Here is a 27,717-nt window from a genome sequence, read left to right on the forward strand (position 1 = left end):
ACATTCCTATTTCTCCCCTATGAAATTCACTGAGTATAAAAATTACATTCAATCAATACAGAGAACAAGGAGGTACCTATGAAAACCCATACTGAGCAACATCGTGGCCTTTTATCAGTTGAGTGGGTAATAAGCAGCAAGCAAAAAATATAGTCATGAAGGAATGAAATGATACAAAACTGTGAATTTTGTCTCAATAAAGATTTTCGTCAGCAAGTTAAAGAGGGGGAATCCCTGGGTGACTCAGCATTTATCGCCTGCCTTCGGCCCAGGGCATGATCCTGGAGTCCCAGTATTGACTGAATCCTGCATCGGGCTTCCTGCATGGAGCATGTTTCTCCCTCTGCCTTGTCTCTGTCTTTGTCTATCACTCTGTGTTTCTCATGAATGAATAAATAAAATCTTAAAAAAAAAAGTTAAAGAGCAAAGATATTGGATCTTTGGGGATTCAAGACAGTATTGCTACGCGTGAAAGCTTTCCATCCAACCAATCAATCATCCAACCCCCACCAACCAACAAACCAACCTTTATTGAGCTTATATGGTGCAAAGGACTGGAGATACAAAGGTACCATCTCCATTCTCAAAAAACTCAGTGTAGTATGAGAAAAGGACTTTGAAAAGTTCAGTTCAGTTTATTATAGTGTCAAGTAGATTTACAACTATTGCACTTATCATTCTGCTAACACAAGGCCGAAATTTAAGAGGGATTTTTTTTCTCCAATAAAGCTAGGCTTTCATGATCTTTGATAAATGATGTCAAAATTCCAGGCAAAATAATATACCTCATGTCCTATTCCACACACATCCTCCACTTCTTGCCATTGTGCACCCCGCTGCAAATAAGGATGTAGTTGAGATAATGCTCATTAATTCCTCATGAAATTACTCTTAAGTGAGATTTGACAAGAGTTTTCTTTATACTGTCCTCTTTAGCCAAAATGTAAAACAAAACAAGCCCAGCTCCCATACTCCAAAATCAATTAACCATATAACTGGAAGATGAACTTCCCTCAAAGACAAAGGGAACATCTCCTCCTTTACAGAACCCCACATGGCATTCACATAATGACAACTGGTGCCTAACTTTCTGGACAGTGGCAAACAATATGACAAAAGCTAAAAAGTGGCCAAGCATACAAAACTCTTCTCAAAAACAGAAGAAAATTGTGAAGGTTGTTGGGGAAGTGTTTTACATTTCCAATGAAATGCTATTCCATTGATCTGCTTGGAAGATTGTCTTCGACCTATTTGGGTTAAGCCCATAAACTGTAATTGATTCAGTCACATGAAGAACCACTTTCATCTTAAGTCTGGAATGTATAACAAATGGATAGGAGGAAAGTGGTTTTTTTATTTACCCTAGTAATTTCTGCAGGAATGAGGTGGAGAAAAAAACCCAAAGAAGTATCAGCCTTCAGTCTTCCTAAATTATTTTTCATTCTGATTACAGTGGGAAGAAATGAGCTGTGGGGGTTTGGTGTTTTCTGTTTTAACAGTTGCTTTGTATTCGGAGATATATGTGATTCATAATGTACCACTCTAACAAGATACAGTTTTTATATATTACTGGGGTAACACAAAGAAAATGAATGTTTCTTTGGGCACCAGTAATTGTCAAAAGAATGATTGCAGATTCAGGAGATGTGCTTTATAATAACCCCGTTAACATAAAGTATACATGGAAGAAAGAAGGTATGGCAGGTATGTGAAAGGGTTAGTTGTATTAGCATGGCATTTCAGGATGGTTTTGGCTCTTTTGACTAAGATACATCAAATTTTAAGCCCCTTTAAAGTCCTTGGACAAAGGGAAAATACTTTTAACACAAGGAGCATTTGATGAGCACAAGCAGATTCACCAAGTGCTTATAAAGGCTCCCACTATTTAATAAAGTGCCCCCACCTGAAGCAAAGATTTGCCCTGGTAATAATGATAATGAGCTTAAATGGTTAGAATTCATTTGAATGTCAAAAATGAAATTTAGATGACCAAACATATCCTGATAGTTACAGCATGGAGAATATTAAATGTCCTCTTTTTAAACTACAGTAAAAAATGAAGAAGCATGGTTAATTTCCTTATGCTGATGCAAAGATGTCCAAGTGCAACTTCTGCCTGTAAGCCTCCCCATGCTCCCATGTCGCCTGATACTTTCCCTGCGGGAAGTGGGTATCTGCCCTGCTAATGCTGCCTGATGTTCTCCTTGGGAGGATACCGAGGGTTGCTCATGGGTTTCCATGTGTATGTTTCTACTGTGAATGAAAGCTGACTACAAAATCTAGACGTATTCTGTTTTCAGAAAATTCTAGTGTACCATGGACAGCATAGATATTTCTTTCAGTTTAAAAAAATAGTGCAAAAACATATCTGATAGTCAAAGTGATATTCAAGTGAGTTCTTGTGCCAAAGAACACCGTCAAGCTTCACCTTTAGCTGACTTGTAAAAACTGAACATAGTTTTTGGGAAATATTCCAGATTTTCCCATTAGTTCTCCACTCATCCAGTCATCATCTACAGATTCCAGCTCTGTTATGATGTCTCCAGCCTGTCCGAAGACAAAAATTGGAAATAATCATTATTTTTCTGTTGAGAATAAGCATGGTAAACAGCCTACCCAGACAGGCATCTTTCTTGATGTAACTCTCTGATCTTGATTTGCCCAGGGGATTAAATGATATGCCACACATATGATCTATGATTTATGACACCATTTGCTTGGATGCCTTTTCTCCTCTGAGCCCATTCCTTGGCACCCTCACAGCACTTTTATTTTCCTGCTCGTATTTTGTGCCCCCCAAATTCACTACTCCTAATTAAAATTCTTTAATAACAGTACTAGATATATGTTATATATGTATCTTTTCACATAACAATTATTTAGAGCACCCAATATGTGTCAGACACTGTTGAGTATTACGGATACAGCAAGGAATAAAGACCTCATCTTAGAGTAGGGAGGCAAATAATCAAGCTAGTCCAGGAGGACAGAAAGTGTGGGGTAGCCATCTCATTTGTTCTAGGCAGGCAGTGCCCCACTGAAGGGGACACGTAAGCAAACCCTTGAAGGTAAGAGAGTCCATGTGTTTACTATATACAGGTAGTCCTACTTTATGCACTTTATAGGAATTAACTTACTTGAACAACACTGTAGTCTTAGAGGTGGGTACTCTTATTTTGCCGTTTTAGAGAGAGATTTTTATAGACTTCTTTATTTTAAAAAGAAGGAACCTGAAGCTCGGAAGAGATTAAATAGCTTCCTCAGGGCTGTGTGTCTAGTTAGTGGTAGGGACAGAATCCCAATCTAGTTCGATTTCAGGGCTGGTTTTGCTAACCATTGGGAACATGGCTACTATGTTTTATAGTGGACTTTTTACTTAGAGAGGCTTTTACTGTAATTGCCTTTTTCCCAACATCCTGAGCATTTTGTACTCTACATTTATTCTTCCACATAATGGTATCCTCCTCTACCATTTGGTTTATTCCATGCTTCTATGGCTTCACAGTCAAATTTACATTCATTCCGGTCTTAAAAGAGCTTCTCCCTGACTCAGAACATCTGATTTACCCTCATCAGGTTAGTCAAAGGGACTGTGTGTCTTATTCATGTGTGAATTATAATTCCTCAACAGACAAAGACATAATTTTTAAAATTATCTCCTGAAACTATTTTGTTCTTTATGGATTCTAACCATTTCTTAGAATCTGGGTTTAAGATTCTATAATGGTTCAGGATGACCCTGGCTACTTTTAAGAATATCAGGCTAAATGGATTTTATTTATAGCACTAGTACATTGCCCTCTGGAAAAATGGTTTGATTTAAGGCCTTTCTTTATGGAAAATGGAAAGGAAAAATGCTGACTATCAAATGTCATTAATTTACTTTACTCTGCCAAAATCCGTAAAAACTCTGGCTGTTCAAAGTTTCTATTATAAATAAGTTCCTTCTGGTTCCTAAATTATAACATAATAGTTGAATGAAACTTTGTTTTTTTGGCTCTGGTCCATATGTACATACTATGTCAGTTTTCTGATGGCTAGGACAATTTTTTCAAAAAAAAAAAAAAAGTCCTACTAATATTCTGTGAACATTTAGTAAAATATTAATGATTAACAATACTGACAGCAGTGCAGAATCCTCTAACTAAAAAACTCTAGACCTATCTTGTCTGTAGTCATTTATAAAACGAAGACAACCTATTTTCTGGAGAATATGAGTATGATTTTGTTATTTACACCAACATAACTTAAACGAAAGCCAAAATAACATCCAAAAAGTTTGAATCCAGATTGCTCACTTGCAGTCACATTTTATGTAAAGATAAAAAGGAATGAATTTTGAGCCACTGATTTCCATGATGAGAAGGACTAGAGCAACCGTTTCTAAGCATTTGGATTTTGAGAACCAAGAAATTAAGAGGAAGAAAAAGAAACTGATACAGAATTACAAATTATAATTCTGCTTAAGAAATATCGTTTACTAACAGCATTTTATAAAAGAAATGACATTTTCATTTGAAAAGGAAGAAATTATCAGAAAAATGTAGAACTCCACAACAAAATAGGAAAGTCAGCAACTTTATATTGCTTTACTCTGCATGCCCCTTACTCTGTGACTTCCTAATATCACCTTCATTTCCCTCATTTTGTTTCAGACAGGCGCTGGGGCACCCACTGTTTTAAGTCTCATCTTCTCAAGTCACTCCCTAATGCTTTAATTCTTTCTATGGCACCCCTGCCTCTGCCTGAGTTTCTGATGATGGGGAATTTTCCAGTGTCTGGAGCAGGCTGTTCTGATGGCAACTGCTACTAAACCCACCCTCCTTCTTCTTGGAACAGTCCCAAAGTATTGTCGTGAGTGCCTTCCTCTGACCATGGTCCAACTGCAGGCTGGAGAGACAGGATCATGCAAATATTCTACTTTTACTCAAAAAACAAACAAAAAAGAAGATGGACTTCTTCGGTAAAGTAAGATTAAATTTTAGGCTTCTAAAAAGAAAAAAAAAAGCCTTTGCAGGGGTGCCTTGCTGGCTCAGTCAGAGGAGCATGCAACTCTTATTAATCTCTGGGTCGTGAGTTCAAGCTCCATGTTGGGCGTATAGATGACTTAAATAAATAAATAAATCTTTGCATAGGAGCTTAACCTTTTGAAATCATTTCCCCAAATTCTAGTCAGTATCTTTGTGGACAAGACTCCAGTGCTTTATGAACACTGCTGCAGTGCCCAATTGTAGTAGGTACCATTTGATTTCTCCATTGGTTTCAAAGACATGACAGTAGCAGTTTGCAAAGTCCACGTAGAGAATTACCCTTTACTAGGTTTACCAACAAAAATTCCAATATTGTTGAGATTGGATGTTACAAGGCCTAGGATAAGGAATTTGTTTGATGATTGTGTGGCTATCAAGCCAGTAAAGTTTTAAGTACTTAAATGCCTTGCTGATAATTTAATTGTGCCCTATTCAGCTTCTCTAATCTCATCCATTAGAGTTAGGGTCTGAGATCTGTTCATTCTTGGCTAATGATCAATATTCCACCCAAATGTTCTATTCTTCAGTGGAAGACCCTTCACAATTTATAGTTGTTTAATGCAGTTACAAAAAGATACACATTCTGACCTTGAAGGAAAGCTCATCTTCATTCTCTCCGTGGAAATCATATAAAGCTTTGGCCTTCTTCCCCTTCAGTGCTAAAGCAGACGTACTTTTTGCCTCAGCTGTGAAGACACCAAAAATTCAAATATATATAGAAAGGTAATGGACTAAAACACATACATTTTAGGAACCATGCCTCCCCACATGCCCCTTTCCATTCCCAGGACAAAATAATTTCAATTAATTTTGAAATTTTTTAACCTGCAAAAAGATGGTATTTTCTTAGCAGGACAAAAAAAAAACAAAACATACAGAATACATTTAGTAGACAAAATTAGCCATTATTAAGTGAAGGCGTTTTTGTCTTTATTTTCCCCCATACAGCCAACAAAGCATATGAGGAGACTTTGCACAAACTTATGAATCAACTCTTTCAAATGAAGGCAAACAAATTTGAGCATGACCAGAGAGAAAAGGAATATATATCATTTCAAAGGTCTTGGGATCCACTTCAAGAGTAACAGTCATGGGATGCCTGGGTGGCTCAGCGGTTTGGCACCTGCCTTCAGCCCAGGGCGTGATTCTGGGGTCCCAGGATAGAGTCCCACATCGGGCTCCCTGCATGGAGCCTGCTTCTCCCTCTGCCCGTGTCTCTGCCTCTCTCTCTCTCTGTGTCTCTCATGAATAAATAAATAAATATTTAAAAAAAAGTAACAGTCATTTTTGTAGTTGCCATACCTGGGCAGGGCCGCACGAAGACTGCTGGGAAGATCCCCTCCCTGTCCCCCAGTCTGCCCTTGTACCAGTCGGAGTCCACGTGCTCAAGGATCAGGATCCGATCTCCCCTCTTGAAGGATAAGTCATCATTGGTCTCTGCTGTGAAACTGTGAAGAGCTTCACACCATTCTCCAGAAAGACTACTATCCTGTTACAAATCAGAAGTTTGGTAAGAAATGTGGAATTTTTACCTGACATTGATTTATACGAAGCTTAAAAAGTAGAGGGAAAAAAAGCAAAGGGGTCAAAGATTTCAAAGCCTGAAGCCTTCTTTAAATCACCCAATACTTTATGTTGCTACCAACTTTCAGAAAGAAAAGTTTCCAATAACCTTTTTCTTAAAATATTATTCTAAATGGCAGATATTATGAGATTTGTAGCTTTTCTGCTTTTAAGGTATACACAATACTTAAGCAAAAAATTTTTTCTAATTGTGATCTTAACATCTGTAACATTAGTTACATTAAAAACATTATTAGGTAAAAGCACATGGTATTTATGACACTATGAAAAAAATTCTGGTGAAGCACATAATTTTCAGTGAAGCTCTTCTTTACCTAGAATAGGATAGATCAGAATGGGCAGTCTGTTCACTCCAGGTCTTTTTTTTTTTTTTTTTTTTTTAAGATTTTATTTATTTATTCATGGGAGACAGAGAGAAAGAGAGGCAGAGACACAGGCAAAGGGAGAAGCAGGCTCCATGCAGGGAGCTGGACGTGGGACTCCATCCCAGGTCTCCAGGATCTGAAGGTGGCGCTAAACTGCTGAGTCACCTGGGGTTCCTGTTCATTCCAGGTCTTTGCCTGATTCAGAGACTACCAGATTCCATAGCATGAGACTTCAAGACTACATTAACTCACACTTTTAATTTCATGAGGCATGGTTAGCTCTAATGCTGGTAGGGTAATGACCCAAACATGATAGGCTTGTATTATAGAATGCTCCAACAAGAATGCTTTTTACCCCACACACATCAGAGGAAGGTTTTGATCTGCAAGAAGGTGTCTCTGCAAGGTCAGGATGGGAACCCCATGATTGAGGAGCTCAAGTAGGGAGGACAGGAAAATGTGAAGGCAAAGCCTTGGGGACAGACAGGCCTGGGTTCTAGACTTAGCTTCAGACTCATGTTAGTGTTGCTAAGTGTGGTTGTGAGGACTGAATGGGATAATGCATGTAGCACAGCTGGCACAGTGCCTAGCATATCTTAAGTTCACAACAACGGATGGCTTATAATACAAAAACAAAAAAATAAGCAAACAAAACCTCCTCCTGTTCCTGCACTTGGGTAACCAGTCTTAAAGAATGGTACTTTCACTACCAAGAAATGTAGGCACCAATGTGAACATTTCCTTTTGGAGAACTGTAGTCACCTTCTTTCCTGTTTGACTTTATCAGTAGGTGGGAGTAAAAGAATTCAGAGACACACAGCCCAATTACCAGTGACATTTTGATAAACAATGACCCCATCAGGCTCACTCTTCTAAAATATGTCATTAAAAACAATGGAAGTCATACACATTTCTACTCCATTTAAACACTTCTGGAGTCATGCTATACAGTGTAAAATTTTTAATCCATTTTTCTCTCTCCCATTATAAAAATAATACAAATGTTCCCAAACATTTGGCAAGTTAGAAAATGTATGAAGAAAAAGGGGGAAAAACCCAGCCCACTATAATCAAAATGTTATTTCAAACATTTGCTCCATGAATTAAAAAATGGTTTATAATATTTTCTCGTGGTAATTAGGATTTTACTATTTCTCCCAGAGTTGAAACCTGGTTTTTACTACAGTTGCCCATTCAAGCAGCCTACCTGAGAATTTGCACCAGAATATTCTTTTTTGGTCTTGGGTGGTACCTTTGTGCCTACATTAAAGGAAAAAAAAAAGTTAAAACTCTAGGTGTAAAGGCCCATGTATTAGTATTGGAGAAAAACTGCAGAGAGGGAATAAAAAGTCTGGGACTCTAGACCAGTTTCTTCACTGTAAAGTGCAGGAGGATACAAATAAGTTATACTAGATGGTCCACTTCTGTTTAAAAGTCTATGATTTCTTGCCATTTCTGATATGAAGCTATTGCTAATTACCTAAAACACCAAAACCAGACGTTTGAGAGATTACCACCACAATAATGGCTATCCTAATAGGTACTATTATCATTTAAAAATATTTTTTCTTTCTACTTTAAAAAATATGACTTACTTAAGGAGCTTAAGAATTATCCTAAAATTTGGCTTAGTTGAATTAGGATAGGATATAATAAAAAACATATTCTCTATACTCACTTAAAATACTTGCACCAGAGGTGGGATGATCCTCCACAAGTTCCACAAAGTTAAGGGGGAAAATCCCAGTTTTGTCTCGAAGTTCTCCTCTGGCCCATTCTTCATTCACATACTCCTTGAGAATAATAATTTCTCCCTCCGAGAAACTTAACTCATCCTTCTGGTCTCCAATATATTCAAACCGAGTGATACATCTTGGGCCTCTGAACAAAGAAGATCATGTTTGTGAGTCAAACTATAGAGTACTAACAAAAAATGCTTTTCAAACCTTCATTCGGTCTTTCAATAAATATTTATTCTGTGTTTACTATGGAACAAGATACAATAGGCATAATTTAAAATTTTCCATGAAAAGGAATGCCTGTGGCTGAGCGGTTGAGTGCCTGCCTTCAGCTCTGGGCATGATCCTGGGGACCTGGGATCGAGTCCCACATCGGGCTCCCTGCATGGAGCCTGCTTCTCCCCTCTGCCTGTGTCTCTGCTTCTCTCTGTGTCTCTCATGAATAAATAAATAAAATCTTTAATAAAATTTTAAAAGTTTAAAAAATAAAATTTTCCATGAAAAGAAAAAGCTACAATTCTAAAGGATAGCTCTTACTTTTTAGATACGAACCTATTCACTCAAAACAGGCTAAAGAAAAGAAAAAGGCTAAAGTCAAGGTAGCAGAGTACATGCAGAATTCCAAATGAGCACCTGGGTGGCTACTCTACATTAGTACTTGTTTTGATCACCTTTACTTCATTACATGTCTTTATATGCTTGGGCCACAGAAATCCATGGCTGAATCTGAACCTTTCAATCATGATTGCACTGAATTTAGGAGTGCCAACCCTGAGAATCTCAGGGCAAGACAGGAAACTTCTGTGCCAGAATGCAATGGGCATCAGCTGGGCAGAGGAGATGCTCAATATATGTTGAATCATCAGTGAGTTGTCTATATAGATACATGGTCTTCACAACTAGAAAGTTTGAAGAAAACAGAAACTGAGCAAATTATAACAATCTTATACCTAACACTGTTATTTTAAAGATGATTTCTGTAATCTCCTTTAAAAAGGCCTCACTTCTAAGAATGAAAACAATCCTCTAATGATCTGCAATTGTGACTGAAAATAAGATAGAAGAAGTAGAGATAAAACTGTGTCTCTAGAAGGCATGATTTAATACCAAACCTTCGATTTAAGGCTTTAGAAAGAAGTCTCAGTGGCAACAGTTGAAGGAGATGCAACTGCCTGAAGAGAAAAAAGGTTGGTACTGGCACCATTCAAAGTCTGATTTAAGTCAGGTCAATGGATCAAAGGCTGTGAAAGCCCATTTTGAATTCAACCTGCTGACACAGTAAACACTGCTTAAAAATAGGAGAGAAATTGAACCTGAAATAGAATTCAACTATTGTGACATCAGAAGTTTTCTTATTTGTGGTAACCTTTGCATTTATTTTCTGAAGTCCTCGGGGAGCATCTCCTTATGTCTGACCTATTCAAAGACAGGTTTACAGTCTTCAGCAGGTAGTGAATTCTACTAATTTGCTCATTTAACTGGAATATAAAGTTGCATTGTGGCAGAGTTTTAAATCACAAAGGAGTTACAGTGGTGCATAAAAAGGGTATATAAATTCATGGAAAGGTCTTCAGACATAAAGGAAGACCCCTCCAACTTAACCCTTTCTTAGCAGTTTTTGTAGGGGTTCTATTTCCATAAGATTAAAATATTTTCTCAGACAAAAATATCTGAACCTTCTAAATATCTGTTGGTAGATAAATAACAGAAGGCCAAAACAAAATGCACTGGATAATGAAACTGTCTCTGCTAAGCTCAGGCCAGGCTGTGTGTGGGAAATCCCAGGAGAGTTAGCTTCTGGCTATCTATATGTCCTATAATACATGGAGTATTGCTATTGCTCACACCAGCTTCTAACAGCATGTTGTATTTATCAGAATTTACTCCACTAAAAGCTTTTTTTATTTATTCATTTAATTTCCAAAAAGTTTTTATTTTTAAGTAATCTCTACACTCAACATGGGGCTTGAACATACAACTCTGAGATCAAGAGCCACATGCTCTTCCAACTGAGCCAGCCAGGTGCCCCCGACTAAGGCTTTTTAAACAAGTAAAGTTTTCCTCATAATTACAAAGACACACTGAGAGTATGAACAGTCACACGAATGAAGTGTTTTAAGTTTGGTAATTCTTGGGATCCCTGGGTGGCGCAGCGGTTTAGCGCCTGCCTTTGGCCCAGGGCGCGATCCTGGAGACCCGGGATCAGATCCCACGTCGGGCTCCCGGTGCATGGAGCCTGCTTCTCCCTCTGCCTATGTCTCTGCCTGTCTCTCTCTCTCTCTCTCTCTCTCTCTCTCTCTCTCATAAATAAATAAAAATTAAAAAAAAATGTTTGGTAATTCTTTATGGTATAAATGCTTGCCTCCTTTGCCTTCAGTGCAAAAGAACACAAATAAAACTTACTTAACACAATGAGATGAAATGGATTCTCTTTTCCCATTTCCTCCTTCTGGAACATCAATCTGTAAAGACAAAGTCAAGACAATAATCTTATGTTTTCAGATTCTAGTAAGATAAATTTAAGGCTAAGTAATTAGGAAATATGTGATTGAAATTAAACAGTTTAGGTAGGTATTAAGCTGATGAAGTAGTGCCATAGGTGCAAAAACGGTAAGAAATCCAGAATTTGAGATTTGAAAAAAAAAAATGTAACCTGGAATATAGCCTTTCTTGAATAGCCAATCAATCCTCCTATTTGCTGGAATAAGTACATTAATGTTGTTCTGCCCCAGACTGAGTTTTCATTCTCCTATAATCTCTAAGTTGAAAACTTCAGATGAGGGGGACTTAAGATAGAAACTAGGCGGCTGACTCTCATGCACTACCACACCTATTCATTTTTTAAAAAAATATTTTATTTATTTATTCATGAGAGACACACAGAGAAAGAGAGGCAGAGACATAGGCAGAGGGAGAAGCAGGCTCCATGCAGGGAGCCCCATGTGGGGCTTGATCCCGAGGCTCCAGGATCATGACCTGAGTGGAGGGCATACGCCTAAGCGCTGAGCCACCCAGGCGTCCCTACCACACCTATCAAAGCGTTCAAAGAATTCTGCAATACTCTCCTGACCCCCAAATAAAACATTTCAATAAAACTTATGGATTCTATTTTAGTAACTCCAGAAATTTGATTTTCCTTCAGTGTGAACAGGAAAGGAAGAAAGGAATTAGTACTCAGTGAACATCTATTAAGTGGCAGGCACCTTATAGAATACCTTACTTACAAGGCTCAGTAGAGCTGAGTTGTAATAAAATATTTGACCATAATGCACTAAATTGGAAAACTACTTAAGGTTTTGAGGTTTATATTAAATAAATCAGTAGCCTTCCTGATACATTCCAAAAGTTTTAAAACAATTTTTTAAACTTGTAGGCTTAGAAATGGCACTTATACCAATAATGTGGCGGATTCAGTGTGATGGATTTCAGTGTGGTAATTGTGCTTTTTAAAGTACTGCTACATTGGGCAGAAGAAAAATGAGGAAGAGTGCTAAAACTAACATTATTCTTAATATTAATTAGAGAATGTGGTTAGATTTCTCTAAAAAATCAGGGCATATATATACTGGACAATTTTTAAGACCCACATTTTAAAATTCAAGAGACTCAAATTCATCTATATTTGAAAAATACAGATTTTATGTTGTTTTGTTTCCAATGTTTCTGATGTAATGGAAAATCACCACCCTTTTTCTCCCCCAAATAAGCTGTTAATGCTCAACAATTTAAGCTAGCTTTATTGATATTTTCCAGTATCAATAAATTATAGCAGAGACTGAGTCATACTCTTCCTATTGATATAAATGTTCAAGTGGCATTCTGATTTCATCTCCATGTTTCACAGCTACTGGGTTTAGCACTGAGGGCTCTATAGTATGGGCTCACATATTGTAGGCTGTGAGGGCATAAAAAATTCTGATACTTTAATATAATTTTTCCCAATCAGATTTGAAGTCATTATGTGAAAAATGATGAATGGATGACTACCTCCAATGAAAGTCCTATAATAGTCTCAAATCTTTATTTTTTTTTTAAGATGGAAATAAATAGGAATAGAAAGGATGGAAGAAACCAAAAGTGGATTATACTCCAAAGAAAATAGGTAGCACCATAACCTCAGCGAACATTCCTTTGGGACTATCTAGTACCATTCAATTATTGTTTACTAAATGTTTAATTAATTAATTAGAATTAATATATATATTTTAGTGCCTACCCGCTCTTCCGAGTTGGCTCACCAGCTGACCTGCAGTCATTTTTCACTTTAGGACTTCAGATAGCATTTAGGCATTAAGTTCTAATACTGCATATAATTTACTAATAACTAATCATTATCTAGTTGAATATACCTTTAGTTTTTTAATTTTCCAAAAACTGAATGAATCAATGGAAGAGAGTAAATGAGAATATAAGAATCTAGGCTTCTGTTTTTTCCAAACTACAAGTTACATAGAGCCCACTGAATATATGATGACTTTAAATATGCACTACACACTTACAATTACTTTGACGTAGTTCGCAGGAAATATGCCAGTCTGGTTTCTACATCTCCCTCTATACCAATCTGAGTCTATTTTTTCCAGAAGATAAACAATTTCTCCAGAAGTGAGGTGCAAATCATCAGCTTGCTCTGTAACATAAAATTATAATTATGTATATGATGAATTCCCTTGGCTGCAGATTTGATTAAAGTAGAGCACAAAGTAACATTTAGTTCTGTCCACTGAGGCAGTATGTTCTACTGATTCTGAGAACAGATTACATCAGTCAAATTGACTTAAAAAATACATTCTTTTTTTTTGGGGGGGGGATATTGTTATTATGAGCTTCCTTTTTAAAAGCCAAATTGGATGCATTTACCATGCAGTGATTGATAGGAAATGGTTAAACAAAAATATTGTGCTGGTCAATGGTTCCTACTCGGCCAATATAAACCCTTTGCTGAATACATATTGAACAATGAAATATTTTATAGACATGGTATAATATTCTTATTATTCTCAATCATGCTTAAAAATCATTTTAATCTCAAAATATTAACTAAGGGACTACTACAGCTCTTTAGCAAGTAAATGTACTCACACTAAAATAAAATAAAAATCACTCTACCAAGTAGACCAAAAGAGGCTTTAAATAAATCAGGAGTTTATTTATAGTCTTGTAATCTTGGATATAAAAAGTATTTAAAAATTATTACCAAAAAATGTATACTTTCATCTCTTATAAGCTATGTGTGGTTTTGCAATTCTTAGGAGACAATTATTTCACTTATGAAAACAGAATATCATTATAATTGTTAATTGGTACGCATGGTTTTTAAAGAGTTAAAAGTCTGCAATTGCTACGCAATTGGCTATTTGTTCACTATAAGGGAATCCTCCGCACCTCCCCCCCCCCCCCCCCACCTTTTCTGCCTCCCCTCATTCTTTCTCTCTCACGGGGAATTTCAAAGGCAAGGTAATGCTGCTAAGCTCTCTGGAATGGCTGAGTACAATCAACCCTTCCTGAAGGCAGCATAAAATGACCTTTCCAATCCAGAACTCCATTGGCACAGAAAATGAAGATGTCATTGAGAGGCCAACTCAGGGAAGATGACTGCTCGGGGATCCTAAAGCTCTACCACTTAATCATTTATGGGCTTACCTGCTGGGAAATCATGAAGAACAGCAGCATGAGGGGCACTACTGTCAACGGGCTTCTGAGCATGGTTTGGATCCTTAGGGGGGAAAACAGGGCCATGAGTGAAGCATGCAGGATGGATGCTGGATGTGCTATTCACTCTGAGACTTTTTTTTTTTTCTCCTTAGAATCCTCTTGACATAATTACATTCTGAGTATACAAGATGCAAAGCACACAGTAGAGCCAAACAAGGGAATCACTATCAAGTTGAAAAGGTATGTGTACTTGCCAAGGGAGGACAGAAATGACTCTCAATTGTAATGTCCTCCCACCACTTTTTTTTTTTAACCAAGAGAGTAACATAAATGGGAATATCTTTTTTATTTTAAGGTCATTATTTTTAAAACTGGTACCATTCTACTCTGAAGTAGTGGTTTTTGACCTGTGTACCTTGCCAAGGTTGCTTTTTCCTTAAATTATGATCAGTACTACATCTCAAGAACAGAGCCTTAAAAGTTGAGTCTTCATTAAAATGGTAGAAGAAAGCTCTGCAATTTATACTCCGCCTTTCATAAATGGAAAGAGCTAATGACTTCCACAAAAGTATAATTCACAAAAAGTAAAATCTGTTTCATTTATTACCATTTAGCTGAATGCTTTCTCTAATTTGAAGGCCAAAAACACTACTTCCCATGTCTTGCCTGAATTTTCTATTTAATCTAAATGGTTTATTCAACAGTAATTCTAAGTAAATTAGCAAAGAGAATTCAATATTCTCTACCCATGTAGCAGCTTCCTAGATTGGCTAGGGGAGAGGGTAAAGTTGAACAGTGACCTTTTCTCATTGACAAGCAGTTGTTTTTTTTTTTTTTTTAATTTTTATTTATTTATGATAGTCACAGAGAGAGAGAGAGGCAGAGACACAGGCAGAGGGAGAAGCAGGCTCCATGCACCGGGAGCCCGACGTGGGATTCGATCCCGGGTCTCCAGGATCGCGCCCTGGGGCAAAGGCAGGCGCTAAACCGCTGCGCCACCCAGGGATCCCCTGACAAGCAGTTGTTATTCTTAGTTTAATACAAACAGATAGGCTTATCCACATTATCATCATCATCATCATCTAATCTGATTAAAAGATGTTATTTGAAATTATAACTTAAAACTCTTCAACACTGGCAAACCTGTGAACTAAATGAAGGCAAATTTATTACCTCATCTTTCAAACAAAATGCACCTGCAAAAACATGCTGTATTTTCTCAAGTTAGGTAAACAAATACTAATTTAGGCCAAGACAGTAATAGTTAATGGCAGCTCACTACACAAGCTTACCAAAGTAACCCTGATATTTTCTTGGAAGCTGCTCAGTGCTTTTCTTTAAGTAAATGAGCATGATGGGAATTTCAGGAATTGTGGAAAGGAGCCGTGAGATATTTGCAGTCTGGGGGGGGGCCTTAAAATTTTTTCACATAAGTTATTATATGTGTGTATGTGTGACTTTCATTTTTTTCTGATTTATATCTGTGGGAAATGGAATGACTCTTCAGTAAATGGTGTTAGGCTAGATGGCTATCCATTTGGAAAAAATGAAGTCAGAGGCTTACCCTACACCAGACACAAACAAGAATCTACAAAGGGCCCAACAATATGAACATAACCAAGCCTCAGAGGCTTGAAGAGGTGGGACAATACCTTGAACCGCCTAATTAGTTTCCCTTCTCTGTCTTGAATGCTTGGATACCCCCACCCCCTATGCTGCTCATCAACCCCGCCTGGCAGCTGAAGGGTAAGAGCAACAGGCTACACAGGGTTGGCCACAAGGGGTCAGTACAACTCAGACCATGCCATTAAGGTGGGTGTCTGGTAGGTAAACTGAATATATTCCAAAGCTCTTTCTAATAGGACTATCACTGCTGATACAAATGAGTAATAAGAAATGTTAATATTCATTGTTTACTCACTATGTACTACTCACCAAGCTAAACACCTTATATTGCATTAAGTAGCTCTTCTAAGTTTTTAAACATCTTTGAGATATAATTCACATGCCATAAAATCCACCCATTTCAGGTATACATAGTTTTAGCAAATTCACAGAATTGTGCGACTCTCACCACAATCTAAGTTTAGACCATTTTTATCACTCCCCAAAGAAACCCCCTCCCCGGGACGCCTGGGTGGTTAAGCATCTGCCTTTGGCCCAGAGTGTGATCCTGGAGTCCCGGGATGGAGTCCCACATCTGGCTCCCAGCATGAAGCCTGCTTCTCCCTCTGCCTGTGTCTCTGCCTCTCTCTCTGTGTATCTCTCATGATTTTATTCTGATAAAATCTTTTAAAAAAAGAAAAAGAAACCCTCTCTCCATTAGCAGTCTTCCCCCTGTACCCTTCCCGTAGCCTTACACAACCACTAATCTACTTTCTGGATTTACTTCTTGTGGACTTTTATATAAATGCAATCACACAATAAATCAGTTCTAAAAAAAAAAAATTAAAAACCTCGTGGAGTTGGTTATCACTATTTCCCACCTTAAAAAAATGAAGTTTAAAGATGTGAAAGAATCATCTAGTGCAATGTACTGTGACCCAAAACCCAACTCCCTGGAACATAAATCTGTGCTCACAATCAGGCACCAGGTAACCATCCCCCACTTCTCCCCTGATCTCAGACGTTCAGCCTCAATTGATAATGTTCACTATTTTCTGTTTACTAAGGTAGGGGAGAGTAGAACTCATTTTTAGAAATCTTTACCTTAAAACGAGGCTTACAAATAGTAAGTTTTATTTCTCTGAAAAATGTAATGCGAACCATGAACCCAGAATGAAGGAGGCTTCATTTTGGTTTCACTAGGAATTGGCCACCAGGAATTGGCCAGGTGTCTTTAAGTCTACTTACACGGGGAGGAAGGTAATGTTTAAAGTAGAAAAAACCTTTGAACTGTTATAAAAGAATAACTTCTAATTTTTTTAGTGTCTATTTTTCATCGAGAAAAGCTTTTTGGCATTACAACTCCCACCATTACCCATCAGTGTGTTTTGAGCAAGGGACAGCGGTGACAGATGGATAACGATCTACCAAAACAAAGAGAATATGAGCAATGGAAGAATGTTCCCCTTGTGGACTACAGTTAGAATTTCAGTATCTTGCCTGTGCCTAGTTTAACACATTATCTTCTCTGCTCTTCAAAATACCAATATTTAAGTTTCTTAGCAAACTTCAGAAGATAAACTGCCTTCAAAGAAGAAAACAATTGGACTAGATTTTGAAAACTAGGACAAATGGCAAACCAAACACTTCACTTGCATAAAGTGATAGGTGGGTATTCTTTTTCACATTTGCCACAGTAACAGCAAAAATTTAACTGGTTAACTTAGAAGTTCTTTTACAAATATACCTCTGTAAATCATTCGATGCTATTTTTTCTTGCTAAACAAATGACCTTCAATAATCATTGCATTCTCATAGGCTCCACAAATTTGTTAGGCCTACACTGTGACTTTAGGTTGTTGGATTACATTTCATTTCATTATTTTGAGCTATGATCAGAGAAATGAGGTTTATTCTAAGCTTAAATCTTAAAGGGAAGTGCTTCTTAATGTCAGACTTAGCATTTATAGGACTCCCTTAAAAATAATTATCCATTCTGGTAGGAAACTGATCTCCAGCACTTTGATAAACATGTTTACATTATTTCAAAAATAAATAGCTCTCACAGTTGAAAGTTAATGACTGAGTGCTCTGGTTGCTCTAAGTCAGCATGAGATGAAGAAGGCAAAACACATGGTAGTCATTCTGTGTATCAAAGTGATTAGCATGGCAGTGGCGAGTCTTTTAGAAGTAATTTATTCTTAAAATGAAATAAAACGCTACTGTAATTTTTACTCTGGTTAAAATAAACGTGCTAATAAGAACCTGAGGATGAGATATAATTAATAGTTCTACGAAATGTGCTGCCATGTGTGATATGAGGGCTGTACAATATTAATTCCTTACGTTTGGTCTGCTTCTAAGATGTTCATCAAGTGGGGTGATAATCTTTATCTGAGACAGGTGAACTCTGCCAATATCTTGTCCCTTTTGGCATTCCAAGTAATTATTTTCTGCCTGCTTCAGCATCACAAGTACGTCCCCACGCTGTAAGGCACAATACCACACTCTGAAGCAATTATTATTTAATAAAACATTATTACTTTTTTCACATTTTAATCTTCAGAGCCTAAAGCATTTAATAATGTGTAAAGCAGTAACAGAGGCCAGTGATTTTTTATTTATTTATTTATTTTTTTTTTTTACATTAGTCAGTAAAGAAAGAGCTCTACTTTACCTTACAGGAGAGTTCTCCAGGGTTTTGGGAGACAATGTCTTCATTGGCAATTCCATGAGGCACAGACAGCTTAAACACAAACCCATAAAAGGATTATTTGCAATCAAATAACTTCCTCAGAAGCTGCTGATAATGTGGAGATTTCACATGTGTGCCTAAAGTGTAACTTCTCAAGCAGTTAAACTCTTCCTTGGGTTCCTCAGGCTCTAGACCCTGGGAGGGTGGGGGGGCTTGGGGAGGCCTGCCATTTCTCTTGGATACTCACAGTCCTTGGGGACAGGCAGGTGAGCCCGTAGGACAACGGCCCAATGTGGCCGGAAGTTCCCTTAAATGACCACAACCTGGAAGTTCTGTTCTGTAGGACAAGGCCCAAGTCTCCTGAGCATCTGAAGGATAAATGCTCAGCACCTGACCTCACAGTCTGTGGGTACATGTCTTTAATGCAGGGTCCTCAGTGGTTGTCTTCTGAAGGCTGACAGGGGAGCCCCCTCTGTAGTGCTTGATTGACTGCTTCCATTTGCCTTGAATTGCATTTTCTCCTCGTCTCTCTGATACCAAGTGTTTACTTATACCGATTTCACTGCCTGACCCCAGTCACTTCCTCGTCTACTGAGCTGATCTTAGAATTGCTTTTACATCTGCACCCCACCCTGGCCACAGGACTCTGTTCCTGCCTTGGTAAATTCTGGCTGATGAGCCTGGTCAGAGGGCCTGTAAAATATAGAAGGCATACCCAGGAAATGTGATCACACAAGCTCACTTCCAACAAGGAAAGGGAGGCTGCATGGACCCTTTTGTCACTCAGGAGCAAAGATTCAGAGTACAAGGATGTAGCCCTGAAAGGCTGGGTTGGGTGGTGCCAATTCCCAGTATCTCTGTTAAGAGTCCCAGGCTCCCAAAGCCACCAGATTCCTGATTAGCAATTTAACAAAAGGGTGGCCGTGGAAAAAAAACAAAAAAAGAGAGAGAACGAGAAATTTAAAGAATTATTTTGTAATGAGATATATGACTCTAGCACACACTATCACTTTGAATTTATTAATTTGACCTATCCAAATATTTTATTGACATTACACAGCCATGCCATTAGGAAAATATGCATCCTGAATAAGACTCTTAACATGGAACGTCCAAAGCGAGCAGAGTCTTTACAGCCAGAAACACTACTCCTGTAGTATGGCTTCACGGCTAAGAGCATGTGCTCAGAGCCAGCTGACCTATGTTCAAATCTTGGCTCTACCATTAACTGGTTTTGTGACTGAACAAATTCCTTAACCTGTGTCTTATTTTCCTCATTTGTATAATACAGATAATAACAGTATTTACTTCAAAGGGTTGGTGTGAGGAATAAATGAGCTATTTAATACATATAAAGCGTTTGAACAGTATCTGGCTCATAGTAAGTACTCAACACATCAGCCACTGTTCTTATTTATTATTTTAAAGTCAAAGAACACCCCTGGGTTTTAGCAATTAAAATGTAATCAGTTTAAATGAAAATGAAAATGAGTATACTACCTCTTTCTTACCTGTCTATACCCTCCCCTTAGGAGGATTAGAGCATCTTAAATGGCTTAAGGTGAAAACAATTTCTGGTACAATGATGGAAATGTATGACAGTGGCTCTTAATAAGGATAGCAGTTAATAATTTGATGTTGTTCTACAATTGTTTAAAAGTGCAAACAGTTCTGTTCTTAACATTTTTGTTTTGCATTTTATCAGGCTAACCTGACAAAAGTAGAGAGAGCACATCAGTTCTGTTTCAAGTGTGGGAAATGGACAAAAGTCACGTGATTTTAAAAACCCATTGAATGAGAACAAAATTAATACCTCAATCATCTCAATTATCAATTAAAATTTTCTAACTGGTGAGTGTTAAATGGGCTATGATAATTAGGTTTATAAAAGGGGAAAGTGAGGGAAAAACCATCCATCCTAATGAGGAATTCCCTTCCAGTGCATTTAAAATTTTAGTCTGTGGGCAAGGTAGCTTTAAGATATAAACTACATCAAGTTAAAAACTATAATATCTGTCAGAGCTGCTCCCATCAGTATAACCCACAGGGTCAGGTTTTTCAGTTTCTGTTTGGCCACGCCAAGTAGGTTACAATCCCTGTCTGCCCTGCTTCCTCCTCCTATATTTCTTCTAGTAACAAACCCTGCTCTAAAGACCCAGGTCTCATCACGGCCTACTTATCTAAAGCCTTCTTGACGTCAAGAGGCAATTCCACATTTATCTCATCATCTTTTCTTAAGGAATGATAGATCTTATACATACTTTAGGACAAATCTTTTGACCAGAAACATTTTTAAAAGCTGAATTTACCATGTATTTCCTGTAGAGAGGATGTCCTGGTTTGGGGCGAGGGGGCAGCACCGGATCTTGGTTTTTAAAGACTTGACTCTTGGCTTTCCAGAGTCCAGATGCCAAGTTACTTTGCTTTTTCTGAAGATCCATGTCAGAAGAAGACCGATTTAAAGGCAGTTTTTTATTTGATGCTCTGGCTGCAGAAAGTTTGGGGGGAGGTGGTCTCTCAGGGGCTCCCTTGGGAGGAGGTTGTCTAGCTGGTGTAACTCTTCCATTTACAGGTCTGAAAGTCAACGTGGTAGCTGTGATCAGTGTCTGATCGATAATAGGGTTCTGTTTAATTCTTTCTCACACACACACACACACACACACACACACAGCTTTCTGCTGGTATAATATAATTTACTAAAACATGCAGGGTATGCTATTTTTGAGCAAATGACTGCTGCATTAAACATTATATTATTAGAGGAAATGCCATGATGCTCCAGCTTCCTCTTATCTTGCACTAGAGATTCATTAGTTTCAGACAAACAAGCATTTACTATCATGAGCTCTCTAAGGCCCCATTTACTCTAAAGCACATCACGACTGCTTCAGAAGACTAAGCACTTTCTACCAAAGTCTCAGATGAGAAGCTAATAATAAGGTATCAGGTATATTTGATGGGGGTCTTATACATAATTAGAAAAGGAACATCAAACTCCACCAATACTTGTGTTATAGGAATTATTAAAACTCTAATTTAGATTAATATAAAGAAAGCTAGTTCTGAAAATGGGATAGGACAACTATTATTTTGAAAGCCTTCCCTTAATCCCAATGATAAAAATAATTTCCAACATATCTTCTGATAGCATCACAGCATTTTGTTCAAATGGCCCTGGAACTCAAGAGGGCAAGGTAATCTCTGAGCTCACAAAGCCTGTCTCCCTTTGGAGATACTTCCGAAATCCAGGCTGGTATCACATAACAGGGATTGAGAGAGAGTGAGAGAGAGAAAATGTGTGTGTGAACATTCCAGAAGTGGAGTTGCTTTAGGTTCAGAAAAGAGTCTTGTTCATTTAATTGAGGAAAAGTAATAAAGATCTAGGTCTGTGCTCTGTGAATTGTTCGATTGTGTCAAAAGAAAGAAGGAGCAGAGATTCCTACAACCTGCCATGGGAAGCTGGCCACAGGCTAGTGGTCTGGGTGAATTTTTAAGTTTAATGCACGTGCCTTCAAGAGATCTAAAAGTGTTTTGTTTTTTTCTTTTTTTTTTAAGATTTTATTTATAAGAGAAAGAGAGAGAGAGAGAGAGAACATGAACAGGGCAGGGGAGAGGCAGAGGGAGAAGTAGGCTCCCTGTTGAGCAGTGAGCCCGATGCAGGGCTCCATCCCAGGACCCTGAGATAATGACCTGTGCCGAAGGCAGACGCTAACTGACTGAGCCACCCAGGGGCCCCAACACTCAATTTTGATAACAGGAAAGAGAGTCCAGTCTCTGAATCAATAGTTTTTCTCTAATTTACCATTTTTATTTTTAAAGTTTATTTATTTATTTTTAGTAATCTCTATACTCAAAGTGGGGCTTGAACTCACAACCCCAAGATCAAAAGTTGCATGCTCTTCTGGGTAAGCCAGCCAGGTGTCCATTTAATATACTTTTAAAAAGTATTCCCAAACTTACTTACCTTGGTGGCAACCTTGGGGGTCCTCGCACAGAGCCTCCTGTTTGACCCATGTGATCAGATTCCTACAATTACCAGAGAATGCTTTTTAGCAGGAGCTTGTCAAGAGGAATTATGAACAACTTTTTTTGGCTAGATCTCTAAGTGGAAATGTAGCTTAGTTACAGAAAATAGCTTAAGAATTTTTAGTCTTAAGCAACATTAACTCATTCCTTGTTCCTAAGTTCTCAAGTCCTAATATAAGTGAAAACAGAGAGAAGACCAGGGCTGTTGTGGACGGCAGCCCAACCAACAGCACTGCATGGTTATGTACCCAGTAGATTCACGAGGTGTTAAGGATGATGTTTAGATCATACGCAGTAGCGATTTAAGCAGGCACTGTGGGGAATTAAAAAGATATATAGCCTTTATCTATCCCATGACAACACATAAGATATGCATTGTTCCTAAGTTTAAACATATAGTAAGTGAGGTGGTGATTATTTTGGTTTGCTTAGAACAGGCGGCTCTCTCATCACCAGATGGTTTATACTTTGCATGGTGGCTTCTGAACTAGGAGGATGTAGAACATAAAAGAAGTTTAAGAGATGACCTGAAAGGAACGTATATGGAGAGGACGAGAAAGGCCCAAGAAAGCAGAAAGGGTAAAGGGGGAAAACTCGAAAAATAAGACAGGTACAGCAGGATGTATGAGCCTAACAGCAGAGGGGAAAAATCGGAAGTGTGAAGAATAATAAGATTTCTTGGGCAGCTCAGGTGGCTCAGCGGTTTAGTGCCGCCTTCAGCCCAGGGTGTGATCCTGGAGACCTGGGATTGAGTCCCATGTCGGGCTCTCTGCATGGAGCTTGCTTCTCCCTCTGCCTGTGTCTCTGCCTCTCTGTGTGTGTGTGTGTCTCTCATGAATAAATAAATAAAATCTTAAAAAAAAAAATTCTTTAGGGTAAAGGATTCAAACAGTGCTGTTAATTTTTTTTTTTTAAATTATGATAGTCACAGAGAGAGGGGTGGGGGAGGGCAGAGACATAGGCAGAGGGAGAAGCAGGCTCCATGCACCGGGAGCCCAACGTGGGATTCAATCCCAGGTCTCCAGGATCGCGCCCTGGGCCAAAGGCAGGCGCCAAACCGCTACGCCACCCAGGGATCCCCCTCAAACTGTGCTGTTTAAACAGGTTTAAACATGTTGTAGCCCAAGGATTGGGAAAGAAGTATAATACATGGGGAAAATACTAGCCCTTTAAATTACACTGCCTTTTTTTTTTTTTTGTAAATGAGATTTCACTGTCACTTGGGGTTCTTTGGGCTAATTCAGACTGTTTTCCTCCCTCTCACCTTATAAATGAGTTAAAACTCACTTCCACGGTATTTTAATTCAAACTGAATATTAACTTTTCCCTTAAATACCAAATGATTAATTGCCAATAACAGCGATCATTTAAGTATGTTCCAAAATCCCATTTTTAAAAACAAATTAAGCTTGCCCTTAAAACTTGGTTTCACTAATGAGTTCAGTTAATGTAGTGAGGCAAGTCACCAGCGCATAAACCCTGCAATATTCCATAGCCTAATCCATGTCTTATAAATACACTGCTGCTTATATTCCCCACCCCCACCACTGACAAATAGTGCTATGATTTTGAAAGACTCACATCTCTGGCAGTGTTTAAAATTAACAAATCAACCAACCAACCAAAAAGCAACCTAGTAGATAGGCAGGAACTCTTATTGATTTTCTCAAAATTATAGTTGTTAAGGAACTAATAATTAAGGGCAAATTATAAAAATACAGCTGTATAAATTTGACAGTTATAGGTGATGCACTTTAATAACTATACACCATATAATCCTGATCTTATACCAAGTATTAGCTGTAGTTTTCTCTCAGTGTTGTTATTTTTATGAGGATATTAAGTATCTTTTCAGTTTCTCAAGTTTTGTACAACAAGAAAAAAAAAGTCTGTAGGTAGCAGACTGCCTACATATATGGGCCAGGATTGTATGGCACACAGAAATCCTGAGAAGAGGGGACTGGCTCCCCAGGAAGCCAGTCTCCTTCTGTTTACTAAAGTCTAGGCTCGTGCACAGGTTCTGCCAACAGTCTTGGGAAGATTACTGAGTAGGGATTTCCTCCTCTTTAATATTCCACATCTAACTGGAGCCTCTCTGCATCTGCTTTTTTTAGTTTTTCTTTAGCTCTGACGTCTCTGAACTTTGGCTTTTGATGTGTTTGGATAAGCATTTCAGTTCCTGGTGAAGTTGATCTTTCTGCTTATATGTCCATGCAGGTGCCACTTTTTTGTTCATCTGCTTTGATACGGCTTCTCATATTCTAACTTCAAAACAGTTCCCCAAGTTTGTTGTTGTTGTTTTTTTTGTTTGTTTTGTTTTGTTTTTTTGCCAAATTTCAAAAGACAGATATTCTTGTCTGTTGGAATTACTGAGCACCCTCTACAGATGTTCCCTCTCTCCTTTCTCCAGGAACTCGTACCACTTCTTAGGTCCTGAATTCACTGGCCAAGCTTCTGTGCTTCAGCCTGGATTCCTTATACATACTGGGTGGCATCTCCTGTTCTCCCCTAGCACCAGCTGGCAGCCTCCTTGGGAGAAGCTTTGGAAGCCCTGAGTTCCCACGGCGAGAACAGAGCACATAGAAGCATCTGCTCCTGCTCCAGGAGCTCCTAATGTTCCTTACCCTTGTCCTTTAGGTGAAGAGAGTGAGATTTTATAACACAATGAATCATCTTGTCCTAAGATGCAAAGTTCCCTGGCTCTCAAGGCAGGAGAAATAGTACAGAGTTTTTGTCCTGTGCTTCATCAGAAGACAGTTTGGCAAAGACCATGCCTATCCTCTAGGGTAATTACACTGGTGAAATAGTCTTTCTAGAGATCCTCCCTGATACTTGAAGGCTTTATGGTATCTGTTCTAATATTCATTCAATAGTTATAATTCTCAAAGAATTATAGATTTGACTTTCTGGCCCTGGAGATTTCAGTGTGTGACTTTAGACTTTAGTCAACTCATTTCACTTGTAGTCTTATTTCTTATCTCTTCTTCCTTTAGATCCATCATGTCTCTCACAGTATGTATTTATTATAGCACAGCACAGAATGCTTTGGCCCTCCTTTGTAAACACCGTAGGACAGGATTTTCCTGTTCATGTGAGGTGCAATTATGATTATAGTACCTCTCCAGATGGTTTAGTTTATTCAAACTTCCTTTTCTTGTTTTTCTAAAATGTGGGAGTTGCTTTGTGGTCTACTTAACACCAAATGTAATAATACCTAATACTTTAATAGAATTTTATGGTTTACAAAAGCCCATTACATGACTTCATGAATGATATATATGCTTGCTCATCATCTTCTCACTCCCCTTTACAATCCTTTAGAGTAGAAACCAATAACCTTCTCAAGTAAATTTTCTTCCATGGAAATTTGGGATTTTCTGCTATTCAGCAACAGTATTATAGGGACCCTTTCATCCCCTTTTGGGCTTTCTTGGCCCAGTTTTAATAAAAATTTATTACCAAGTACTTTGAAAATGCAAATGATCACTAAATTTTAGTTCAGCCTACAGGAAAATCTCATTAACTTGATATTGGCTAATTCAATTTAATGTCTCCTTCAAAGAAATATCTTTTCACTAGATGATTAGATGGGTTTGCATGTATAATAAGCACAGTTAATGCACAGTGTAAAACTATTACGAAATTTGAACTGAAAATTTGGTTCAAAAACATTAAGAATTCATTCCTTTAAAATTTTTTTAATTTTGTTTTTTAATTTTCATTGAAGAATAATTAATATATAATATTGTATTAGTTTTTGGTATACAACATAGTGATTTGATATTTATTTATGTTATAAAATGGGCACTACAATAATTCTAGTTACCGTCTGTCACCATACTGAGTTGTTACAGTATTATTGACCATATTCCCTATGCTGCATATTACATCCCCATATCTTGTTTATAATGGGGAGATTGTACCTCTTAATCTTCTTCATCTATTTCATCCACCCTACCCCGCCAACCCTGAAACCTCCCCTCTGGCAACCATCAGTTTGTTCTATCTATGAGTCTGTTTCTATTTTGTTCTGTTTGTTTTGCTTTTTAGGTCCCATATTAGTGAAATCATATAGTACTTGTCTCTCTCTGCCTTATTTTACTTAGCTTAATGCCTTTTAGGTTTATCCACGTTGTCACAAATGGCAAGATTTCATCCTTTTTTATGACTAATATTTCATTGTATGTATATACCACATTTTCTTTACCCATTAATCTGTTGATGGACAGAGAGGTTGCTTCCATATCTTGGCTACTACAAATAATGCTGTGATGAACACAGGGTGCATATGTCTTTTTGAATTGTATTTTCACTTTTTTTAGATTAAGTATCTAGAAGTGTAATTTCTGGATCACATGGTAGTTCTGTTTTTAATTTTTTGAGGAACTTCCACACTGTCTTCCACAGTGGCTACAAAGATTTACATTCCCACCAAAAATGCAAGAGGGTTACCTTTTCCCCACATCCTTGCCAACGCTTGTTAAGGAACTGGTCTCTTTTGAAACAAACTTGAAAAGATAATCTAGCATATGGGAATTACAAACAGTATGGGGAAATGGTATTGCGGTTGAAAAAATATATATATAGCTCATTGACTACCATTGTTAACAGGTACATGGTTAAGTACTATTTTTTATATTAAAAATATTTTTTTCCTTAAATTTCACAAATTTGAGGAAAAATTTAACACATTTTTATAGTAACTATCTTAAAATTATGTCACTAGTTGGATATTTTAAATAAAAACTGATTAACTGGACTAAGTCTATTTCCACAAATATTAAAGGTTTTTAGAGATTTTTCAAGAACTTTCTCATTAGAGGCAGCCCGGGTGACTCAGCAGTTTAGCACCGCCCCCGGGTGACTTAGCAGTTTAGCACTGCCTTCAGCCAGGGCGTGATCCTGGAGATCCAGGATCAAATCCATGTCAGGCTCCCTGCATGGAGCCTGCTTCTTCCTCTGTCTCTCTCTCTCTCTCTGTGTCTCTCATGAATAAATAAATAAAATCTTAAAACAAA

The 27,717-nt window shown here is 37.9% G+C and overlaps 1 protein-coding gene across 7 annotated transcripts in view; it reads right to left on the reverse strand.

Moving 5' to 3' along the window:
- Positions 1-615: 615 nt before the first annotated feature.
- SH3D19 (SH3 domain containing 19) overlaps positions 616-27,717 on the reverse strand; it is a 171,171-nt gene continuing 144,069 nt past the window's right edge. For 4 of the 7 annotated variants that reach the window (XM_072724820.1, XM_072724819.1, XM_072724822.1 and 1 more), the window contains 12 exons: positions 22,638-22,699; positions 20,983-21,247; positions 18,656-18,724; positions 18,325-18,465; positions 14,362-14,434; positions 13,218-13,348; positions 11,122-11,180; positions 8,658-8,860; positions 8,187-8,239; positions 6,333-6,519; positions 5,619-5,716; positions 616-2,547 (listed from right to left, as the gene is read on the reverse strand). In XM_072724820.1, the coding sequence (XP_072580921.1) occupies positions 2,431-2,547; positions 5,619-5,716; positions 6,333-6,519; positions 8,187-8,239; positions 8,658-8,860; positions 11,122-11,180; positions 13,218-13,348; positions 14,362-14,434; positions 18,325-18,465; positions 18,656-18,724; positions 20,983-21,247; positions 22,638-22,699 (1,458 nt within the window). In that variant the 3' untranslated portion in view covers positions 616-2,430. The remainder of the gene's footprint in view (positions 2,548-5,618; positions 5,717-6,332; positions 6,520-8,186; positions 8,240-8,657; positions 8,861-11,121; positions 11,181-13,217; positions 13,349-14,361; positions 14,435-18,324; positions 18,466-18,655; positions 18,725-20,982; positions 21,248-22,637; positions 22,700-27,717) is intronic. The other 3 variants (XM_072724818.1, XM_072724821.1, XM_026016584.2) reach the window with 1 other exon arrangement.

The sequence above is a fragment of the Vulpes vulpes genome, chromosome 10, assembly GCF_048418805.1.
Source record: "Vulpes vulpes isolate BD-2025 chromosome 10, VulVul3, whole genome shotgun sequence".
Taxonomy (NCBI): Eukaryota; Metazoa; Chordata; class Mammalia; order Carnivora; family Canidae; genus Vulpes; species Vulpes vulpes.